The following is a 10927-nucleotide window of genomic DNA, read 5'->3' as shown; positions in this document are numbered from 1 at the left end:
CATTTACAACAACATGAGTGGATCTTGAGGGCATTATGCTAATTAAGTAAGATGGAGGAATATAAATACTCTATGATCTCATTTATATGTGGAATCTAAAAAAAACTGAAGCTGTAATAACAGAGTCCAATGGTGGTTACCAGGGACTGAGGGATGGGCGAATTGGGGTGATGTTGTTTTAAGGTATAAATTTGCAACTAGCAGACAAGTTCTGGAGCAGTAATGTACAGCATGGTGGTTACAGGCAACAGTATTGTATTATAAACTCCAAAGTTGCTAGGAGACTAGATCTTAACTATTTGTACCACAAAAAACAATTAATGATTATGTGACATGATAAAGATGTTAGCTAATGCTACCATACTAATCATATTACAACATAAAAATGTATCAAACCAACACATCGTAGACTTCAGACTTCTATAATGTTATATGCCAATTATCACTCCCCCACCCCCCAAAAAGCCAAAAGAATGGCTGTTTACCTCTGATCCCTTTTTTTTTTTGCAGACATTCCTTCTATCACCACCATATATCCAGTGGGACTCTATAAATACTGTCCTCTGGGTAGGGAAGAATCAGAAGGAACAAAGGTTTTTTTCTTTTCTTTTTTTTTTGTGCAACTTCTAAGATTTTATTAACATGAGTTTTTAAAAACAAGCATCTGTATCAGTGTGGGGGAGATGGTAGCAAAGAGGGGAGAGGAGCTAACAGGAGGGGAGAGGAGCCGGGGGGCGGGGGAGGCAGGACAGGACAAATGGAAGGAATTCTGCTCTATTGGTAATAAAGCTCTAGGTTCATCCCATCGTGGATTTCATAGTCCCCCAGAGACACGTGGTCCTTGAAAATCGTGTACCACTTCTTCAGGATGATCTTGTTCCAACGGGTGCCAGTTTGGGCTGCGATCAGCTTCTTAAGGTCCCCGATGGTGTCATCAGTGTTGCACCTAACGCGGACCTTCTTCCCTAGACGGTCGTTGCAAACAACCTCGATCATCCTGTCTTGAGCTTTCGCAGACGTGCACACCCTTGATGTTCACTGTTTTTTGAGCTTGGAAGCAGACCTTTATAAATCTATAGCTAAATACAGAATTAAAAGCCATGACTCTTCTGCAGGAAAGAAGAAAAACTTTGATTTTTTTTCAGCAATGTGGCTTTGAATGGGGGAATCAGACATGAAATCCTTACCATTGACCAGGGCATGAGAAGAACTGAAGATAAAGTGAAAATCTTTCCTCTGACCAGAACAAGGGAAGACATAAACCAAAAGTAAGAAAGGACAAATGAGAGGCTACTTGAAGTTGGAGGTGATGATGGAGGGAATGGAAATTTACATGAAATCTTTAAAGGAGTTGAGAAGGTTCCAGAGCAGAAAAGGCCATTTTCTGACTTCCAGAGGTGTGACCAGGCAAAACACAAGCCTTAAAGAAGTCTATTGAAAATAAGACATGGGGCACCTGAGTGGCTCAGCCAGATAAACATTTACCTTCAGCTCAGGTCATGATCCTGGGATCCTGGGATTGATCTCCATGTCAGACTCCCTGCACAGTGGAGAGTCTGCTTCTCACTCTACCTTTGTTGCTCCCCTTGCTTGTGCACTCTCTCTCTGTGTCAAATAAATAAATAAATAAATAAATAAATAAATAAATAAAATCTTTAAAAAAGATAAGATATTTGGCCCAACATGGAGTCGCTTATGCTAAGTCCTACATCACCAAACCAAGACTTAATTTAATCCTAGTTTCAGCTCTCTTCCAGAAATAAAAACTCAAACCAGTCAATCAGGAATCATCTGGTCAGCTCTAGTGAGGTCATCTGCCTGATAGATCCCTGTCATCCCCTAAAGGAAAGTGACTTTGCAATAACTAACCCCCCCCCCTTTTTTTGCAAATATAATTTTCTTCCTGCTTCCTTCCACCTGTAAAAGTCTTTCATTTCGTATAGGTACTCAGAGTTCCTTTCTATCAACCAGTTGAATGCTCCCTGATTTATGAATTAATAAATAAAGCCAGTAAGATCTTTAAACGTTACTCAGTTGAATTTTGTTTCTTAACTAAGTCCAAACCAAATCAAACCAAATAAATTAAAACATGTGGGTGTTGAGTCACACTGGCTGAAGTTGATGTGGAGCCATATGGACATGAAGGTAACTTTGCAGATTCCTGAGCTCACTGGGGGAAAGCAGCCCAGAATTCCCTACCCCTGGTCCCATGGTAGACACCAAACATAGGGAACATTGAATGTCCTGTGGAACTCACTTTGGGATTTGCTAGTGTGCTTAGTTCTTGGGTCTGATGTCAGGAGCTTGAATTTGAGCAAAAGGACACATCTGATTCTCACTTGTCATCCGTGAATGCCCTTTGGGGACTCTCTGATCAACAGTCTAGAGACACTTTCAGCTGCCTGCACTTTGTCCTTTCTGGGGGCCAAGTGGATTATTTTGGCACTTGCCAAACAAGAGCTTCTTGTTTTCCCCTATAACCTAGTGATATGTCTCAGAGGACTTTCCTGTCTCTGGAAGCTTCATAGTGCTGTGATGCAAGAAATAAATGTCCTTGAGTGTCCAAAAGGGCCTGTCACGATCAGATGAAGACAGGAAAGGTGTGGATGTAGGAATGAGGAGGCACCAAATGACAAAAGCTTTCAAAGTGCTTTCTTGTGGCCTGATTACATTGGAGAAAATTTAGGGGCGAGGAAAGGGTGTCCCAAGAGATTAGAAAAATTTACCCAAGAAAATAAAGCTATGAAATGGCAGAAAGGGCATTCAAACCCAGATTTTCTGCTTCTGGCTGGACCCATCCTCCCTCCATCTCACTGGGCTGCAGTGATGCCCCAGTCATTATGAATGTCAATGAACTTTTAATGAGGTCTTAATCAAGGCCTTCATTATGGACTCTTGGGGAGCAGAGCAATGGCCCTTAGGAGACAAAAGCTGGCATTCAGGCCAAAAGGGCTTGGGGTTCTGGCCCCTTTCAAGGACATTGCAGCCTCTCTCTCCCCCCCCACCCCTTTACTCCCACTGCCCTGAAGACCTCAAGCAAACAAAAGGAAACCCTCAGATCTACTTTGCATCAGCTCTGGACTGCCCTTGGCCTTGGTGCTAATGAAGTAACTTGACAAATCCCCCTGAGAAGTTGCATTTCATTTGCATGTGTTTAGCTGCTCCCAGTGTCCTCACTTCCTGAGACTGATGTGACCCTCCTAAAACCACAGGAAGCCACGTTTTTCTTCCCTTTCTTCTTCCAGCCTCTCTCCTACCCCAGTCTTGCTTGTTGAGGCCAATCTAACAACAAAGTTTAGCCCCTGGCAGATTTTTCACACAACGGAAAGGCAAAGATTCATATGCCTTCATTTAGAGCTGCTGACTTAGCTGGAAAATCCCAGCTTGACCTCATTTCTTATTGCATTTTCTTCCTCAAAGACCCAAATGTGGATATGCTCACAAACTGATAGAGCTGCTGCTAGATTAAGAAACGTTCCCAATAAACTCTTGGTTTTCAATCGGTTTACCAAATAATGTGGATCTGTCACAAGCATTGTGTCCGGATGCTGAGATCACACGCAAGGAAAATTATGATAGAAGTCTTGTGTATTTTACAGTCATTCTTATCAGATGCCTTGATCTCCAGGCTGAAAACAGCCAGCTTTTAAAATTCAAATACTGATTCTGAGTATGTAATGCTCAAAAGGAGCTAGGCATCCTGTCATTTCACTCCCTGAAGATTTCGCGAGCTATAATATGCTAAAAGGCAAGAGAATTGGGACTAAAATATTTACTAATCAGAAAGGTAGTAGAAAGCATTTTATAGTAAAAAAATAATAAATATATGCCATATAAAAAAATAATAGTAACAGCTCCAGTGCATTCCTTCTCTTGTGTGATCTCTATTAATGTTAGAACAAATTCAGCGTCAATCACAAAATGGCAGAGAAAGGATCATCTTCATGTCCCCTCCATGGAATTGGTTTCTTCTAGATGTCTTCATCCCCTTCCCTATCTTGCTTCCCAACTGCCTCAAACCCAGGAGGAAGGGAAGGAGAGAAAAAGTAGAGTTTAGTGTAATATAAACACGAAGTTTTTGTTTCTGTAAGCCCTTTCTGTCTCTGGCTTTTCCCCAGCCACATCACTGTGAATGGTTCAGAGTAGTTCTGGAAATGGGAAGAAGTTGGATGCTGTGTGAAAGAAAGGATCTGCAAAAAAATACATTTAAATTATTTAGGAAGATGGTAAGTGCATACAAAGTTACTTTATTATTTGCTTTGAAAGTTAGAATTCGCTGGTAGGTAGGATATGTTTCATGACACAAACGACTGATGCAACTTTTAATTTGGGGACCAATTATTGAAGTGCTGGATCAGCATGGCTCAAAAGAGCTTGTGTGCCTCTCTTCCCAACTCCCTTCTGTAATTTCTTGTTGGGAATGTGAAATGAGCTACAATGGGAGTATTTACACCCAGGAAACCGGCCAAAGCTACAAACCGGGGCTTCTACCCTCCCTGAGAGGGGAGTGACTTATCAAATCATTGGTGACTTACCAGTAGTGACTTACCACTAGACGCATTACCCATCTGGCTTTGGTTCTGTCACCAAATTGCTGCACCAACTTCTGTTCAGGATGGAGTAGAGTGATCACTCATTTATTTCATGTCCACCTTGTGCAAAGCTGTGGTGGATATTGATGTGGGAAACAAAGGCAAAAGAGAACTTATTAAATTTCCTTACTACCCACCACCTATTGGCAAGTCCTTGAAATGGGCAGAGTGACGATGTTGACGCTTCACTAAGGGCAAAAAGCAATCTTAGCCTGATCTCAGGATCCTGTAAGTGTGCTTACATATATAAAAGTTCCTGTAGAAATTTCCTTTATCTCTAAATGCCCCAACAGCTTCCTAACAACAGCTAGCCCCTCAAAACCCTGGAAACCTTGCTTCCAAAATTCCTTAGAAACGAAAGTTATCCCTAACCCCCTCCCAACTTGAAAGTATATAATGGACCACTCCTCATGACTCCAATGCAGCTCTTTCTGCCCACGGGTCCTGTTCCCAGGCTTTAATAAAACCACCTTTTTGCACCAAAGACATCTCAAGAATTCTTTCTTAGCTTTGGTCGTTGGCTTTGAACCCTAATGTCTCTGAGTCCTGATATCAGGTACTATGGAGAATTCTGGAATGTCATGGTCAGTGCTGTCAAGTAGTGAACTGTAGTCAGAGGCAGAATTAAATGAACACAATAATGCCCTGTCAGGGGCTGTGAAAGCTTGAGGACTGGCACAGAATAGGTGGCCTATGAGCCACCTATGTTCTTAGAAGAACAGAGTAAGATTTAAGTTAACAGAAATGGAACCATGATAAGGAGAGAGAGGGAGGGAACCACACAAGTGGAGGGAATCGCAAAAAACCAACAAATAAAAGTGAGGCTATGAAATGAACGTGCAGGGGTGTTGGGAGTGGGGGTAAGTCATCTGTGCCCAAAATAAAGACGCTGTGATTCATGAACACCAGAGGTCAGAGCATACTTTTCGGAATTTTGAGTTTTCACTTTGCTGGGAATTCAAAGGTCACTTTCTCATCTATACAGTTATTATTTAACATCAGTATATTAATTTTTGTGAGCCATATGTGTGCTGGTGTTCAAGCTTCCCAACACAAGTCATGCTTATAAATTAGCTTCTTCAGCATAAGCTGCAAAAATGGTGACGAGGAGAATTTTATCACCCCAAAATGTGTCATTTTGGCATAAGGATTATTTTGAGCAAAAAGAAATAAAAACCCAGCAGATTTAGGAAAAGCTCTTCTCTTCCCCTTCACTGACTAAATTTACATCGGAAAGGGTGCCTGTACCAGGAAGAGAGCTATTACCAAAGACATCTTTTTAGGGAAACTTACCTGCATAACAGGGCAAATTTTGTTTTCCAAAGTTCTCTGCCTCCCTGTGAGTGGCCTGCCTTTCCTTTGTATCCAGATCTCCCACCTCTTTACTTAACTGAGGATGCTATATGCACCTCAATAACCTGGCTGCCCTCTTGGTCTCATATTTTTATGGGGTTCCTGTGTGTACAAAATGTGTTTCTTTTTCTCCTGTTGATCTGTCTTATATCAATTTTTAATTATTAGACCAAAGAAACTAAAAGAGAAGAAAATTTTTCTTCCCCTATAGTGCAAAGAAATTCAGCCTTTCATTGCTTTTGCAAACAATCCTTGCAAAAAGAATCTTGAATTTTTTTTGTACTTGGTAGTATTTATTTATTTATTTATTTATTTATTTATTTATTTATTTTTGTACTTGATAGTGTTTAAAAAAATATATCCATAAGCAACATTTCCAGCAGTAGGATTCTGGATCAAAAAGTATGTGCATTTTAAAACCTGATTGACATGGTCACATTTCCCTTCAAGAAGCTGCACAAATGTACATTCTCAGCTTTGTAAGAGTGTTTCTTTACTCACAATCTAACCAGTATGGAGTATTAGCAAATTTTTTTAAATGCCAATCTGGATAATGAAAATTGCATATAGCTGAATTTACATTTCTCCATTATGAGTGAGACTGATGTTTTAAATATGATCATTGGCCCTTGTATTTATTCTTCTTTTTTTTACAAGCTGCTTCTGTCTCTTGTTCATGATTCAATTAGCTTGCCCAACTTTTTCCACTGGTTTGTAGAAATGCTTTGCAAATGAGGAGAATAAACCATCTGGCTGTCCTGTGTATGGTCCTTATTTTTGCTCAGTTGGCTGTCCTTGATTACGTTTATGATTTTATTTTTCTGATAATACAGAGATTTTAAGACACCTTTTTGTGTTCAAAATAATCAAACTTCCTCTTTATGGGTCTGGAGCTTGTGATGTTTAGAAAGAACTTTAAAATTAGAAATCAATTCTTTTCTGCTTTCTTATTTAAAAAGCTGATGTATTTATTATTTGATAGGAACATTTTAAATTTATAATTTTTTAAAAATAATAAGTATCCATTTCCGTAGCACATTTGTAACATTTTTATTTATTTAATGGTTATTTAAAGTCTCAGCTATAAGATGGAGAGAGATCGAAAAACATATCCTTTGCCTTCAAAGAGCTCTCATTCTTGTGGGAAGACATATGGTTAATTAAATTATATAATTGTATATGATGCAATTGTATAGAACTATATTACATAACTCATTCATCAAAAAACTGAGGAGCCCTCTATGTCTGTAATATGTATTATATATATGCACAGGCAATAGAATTAATTTATCCAAAAAATTAGGGAATCCTCTCAGAGGGGAAAATAGATGATCTTTGCTTTAAGATGGGCATTCTGCCTAAAGATGTGTTCAAAGTAGAATAAGATGTACAGAGAAAGCTCAGCTGCTGAAGATATCAGAGCAGAGAGGCTATAGTTATCTGGGGATGAGGGGAGTGGAGGGACAGAGGCTGAACTGCCCCTTTGGAGATTCTCTGGAGGTCTGCTCTATCCTCTTTCAAGTTCAAGTAAATTTGAAAACCTCATTTCTTCCTTGGGAAAGAGACCAGAGAAACTGCTCAGTTAGTATGGAGAATACCAACAAGTGTTGGGTCGGGGGGAGCAACTGTATGAGATTATAGAGAGGTTCTCTGGGCTTATCCCCAACAGAGGACCAGCTGAGAGATTTCAAACCTAGGAGAACTAGCTGGAAAGTCCAGAGCTGTGAACAAGAGCCAAAAAAAGAGGTATGTGGTCTAAGAAAGTTCAACACTTCTCAAAGCAGCAGCTATAATGCCCAAAACCCCCACAACCCCCATAATTTAAGGGCTTCATTCGATGAGAGCCCCATGTATAACTGAGGAGGGGCTCAGAGTTTGCACACATGATCACAAGGTGGATGTCCATGACCCCATTTTAAAGAAGAAGAAAATGAGGTGCAGGGAAGTTAAATAACTTGTCCAAGGTAAAAATCTTAGTGAAGCCAAGACGATATCTGGCATTTAATGTTAAATTATTTCTAGCATCTGTTCCTGATATTTTGCTGTGAATAAGCATGGCAAGGTTCAAGACATGCTACCCCGAATATGGCACCCTGGCCTACGAAGTATTTTAAACTGAAGGGATTTGAGAACGGCAGGTGGAGGAAGGACTTTGAGAGGTGCCCTCCTTAAATCCAGAGGAAGGGAGTATCCTTATGTCTGAAGATGGAGGGAAGACAAGGGGAATCTGAATGAACAGGCTTTGCTAAGTTTCCCCAGTTTACTACACTTACTTCACATGCTTTGTCCTATCATGTTTTCCCATGACTTTCTACTTTTCATCACACCTTGCATTAAAAAATACTTGACTGCTTCTTCCTGTCTTCATTTCCTCAGGAAGGCTCCCATGTCACATAAACCTATATTAAATAAATGTGTATACTTTTGTCTAGTTAATCCATCTTTTGTTACAGACATCCAGAGAAGAACCAGAAAGGGTACCAGGGAAAAAAGCCACCCTCCTCCCTCGCAAGCATCTTGTTTAAATATGATACTTATATGTTCCAATCCCTGCTTTCTCCTCCTGCCTGATGTTGCTGGCTTCAACCCCTGGTCCTGGAACAGAACTGAACTCCTCTCTCTGCAAAGCCTTACCTGTTGATGACCGAATTGGATTGATGGCTAAGAATTTTAACTTTCCGCACCCAAAACCTCACTCTGTCTTTTCCAGTTCAATCTCTCTCAGACTACCAACCACTCCAATCCCAAGCTCTTCCTCATGCTGGGTCTCTGGGCCTCAGGCCTCTGGACCAGCCCTGCACCCCAGGCTCCTGTTGCTCTGGGGAGCCATCTCACACAGCATCTTGCTCAAACTTTGGCATCTTTAATTCTTCCTCTTCTCTTTAAGTAATGAAAAGCTATCACTCCATCTGAACACATCAGCAGACTGCAGGCTGAGGGAAGATGTGTTTTGGGTCAAGGACCTTTTTATTTATTGCTCTTAAAACCCTTCCTCCCAGGCTCCACAATCATCCTTAAAGCACCTTGTTTGCTCATTGTACGACATCTGTGATTGAGGGGGCATTGAACATACAGGTACACCTCCGTCTCTAAGATCCCAGCTCTGGCTGCTAGACCAGAAGACCAAAGGCAGATCCAGCAGTTTTCAGTTCCAGTCCCAGGAACTTGGAGGTTATTCCATCAGAGCACAGATCTACTTCAGAAATGTCCCCACTTCTTGCTTATCTCTTTTTCTCACTGTTAAATCGCAGTATCAAAATAGAATGAAAGCTGACTTGATGGAAGACAGGTGATGAGATACACTGCCCTTCTTGTGAAGCCTTATCTCTTCTCGGCTTACCCCACAATTCCCTCCCATCTCCCTGCTCCTCCTCCAAGCTTACCTGGTGATCCCCTATCCCTCCTGCTCCCCTGAAGGTCCCTATAGTTCTCTGGCCTCATCTACACTGCGCATGCTGGCTGACTGTGCAGAGCCATAGAACTCAGTCTCCTGGTGGGTGTGGACAGGTGGGGCTTGAGCTCAGGCAGGATGGGGCAGAGGAGTGAGGCCAAGCCAGCTCTGCCCACCTACCCAGCCTTTTAGTGCACTATGCTTCTATCTTCCATGCTGCTTATTTCTCAGAGAATCTGTCACAACCTTGTGGCCTGGGTAGCTCCCCTGACTGGAGTATAAATTGTGTGAGCATATCCACCTTGTTTACTATTGTATCCCCAGCAGCTAGCTAAGTGTCTGGCTCACTATGAACAAAATATAGGTTGGCTGAATGGACGCTTTGAAGCTGTGTGTGTGGGTGTGTGTGTGTGCGCGCATCTGTGTGTGTAGGGACAGAGGGGAATACAATGGGATAGGGAGAAAGATGCTTCTTACAGGTGTTTAAAAACGAAATCCAACTGAGTAAATTTAAAGATCTAATTGGCTTTATTCAATGATTCATGAATTGGGCAGTATCCCTTCTTGCAGATAGAAAGGAGCTCTGAAAAAAAAAAAGAAAGGAGCTCTGAGGAGCTGCACAAAATAGAAGGCTTTGATAGGCAGAAGGGGGAAGGAGTAAGGAAAAAGTAGATTACCAGGGCGACTGGATGGCTCAGTCGGTTAAGTGTCTGCCTTTGGCTCAGATCAAGATCCTGGGGTCCTGGGATCAAGGCCCGTGTTGGGCTCCCTGCTCAATGGAAAGCCTGCTTCTCCTTCTCCACCACTTGCACTCTTTCATGGTCTCTCTCTCTCTCAAATAAATAAATAAAATCTTAAAAATGAAAAGAAAAGAAAAAGTAGATAACCTCATCTTTCTCTGGGGTATAGAAGGGGTCCATCAGGTGGATCACCTCACTAGTGCTGACCAGGAAATTCCAAATTTCAGATTGACTGGCTAGGATTACATTCCTCGGAGAGGCTGAAACTGTAATTAGGTTAGGAATGAAGTCTTGGTTTGCTGACTTGGAGCTTAGCACCAGTGACTCCATTTGGGGCCTGTGGTTTCTTTTTTGATCCAGGGAAAGCATTTACAGTGTGATGCGGATCACCTGGGAATAAAAAAAGAAAGGAGAAAAACTGCATCCATTGGGCTGGGCTGTGTAAAGGTAACATTTATAGCACAATCAGCGGCCTACCAAATGGTCCTTCAATAGCTGGTCCCCCTACTCCTCCTCATAGGGGGTGAGTAGGGCTGAATGATACCCCTTGAGAATTCTCCCAGCTTCCCTTGCAGTTAAGACAGGTCATGTGACCCAATCCTGGCAATGGGACCAGTGAAAGAGACACATGCATGCAAATGCTCCTCCTCTTCAGCAGGGTATTGAGTCTATAGGGGATGCTGGGAACAGTAGCTGTCCCATGGTCATGAGGGACAGGCTAATATACTGAGCATGGAGCTGGGGTAGATAAAGAACAAGAGCTTGGGTTTTGAGGAAGAAAACCCCACCTCTCCTCTTGTGAGCCTCCTTTACCCTCACATGACTACCACACTCACACTTCTGACACCAGG

General features: G+C 41.7%; 1 protein-coding gene across 1 annotated transcript; it reads right to left on the bottom strand.

The window, feature by feature from the left end:
* Positions 1 to 608: 608 nt before the first annotated feature.
* LOC112647626 (ubiquitin-like protein 5) lies at positions 609 to 1029 on the bottom strand. Its single transcript, XM_025428786.3, has one exon. The coding sequence runs from the start codon at positions 994 to 996 to the stop codon at positions 775 to 777; it is 222 nt and encodes a 73-aa protein (XP_025284571.1). The 5' UTR covers positions 997 to 1029; the 3' UTR covers positions 609 to 774.
* Positions 1030 to 10927: the final 9898 nt, after the last annotated feature.

This window comes from Canis lupus, chromosome 5 (genome assembly GCF_003254725.2).
Source record: "Canis lupus dingo isolate Sandy chromosome 5, ASM325472v2, whole genome shotgun sequence".
In the NCBI taxonomy this organism is placed as follows: domain Eukaryota; kingdom Metazoa; phylum Chordata; class Mammalia; order Carnivora; family Canidae; genus Canis; species Canis lupus.
The sequence above is the reverse complement of the archived record's forward strand: the minus strand, read 5'-3'. Positions and strand labels throughout refer to the sequence as shown.

Excerpts from the sequence above, each read along its gene's own strand:
- LOC112647626 (XM_025428786.3), bottom strand. The coding sequence starts at position 996 with ATGATCGAGGTTGTTTGCAACGACCGTCTAGGGAAGAAGGTCCGCGTT.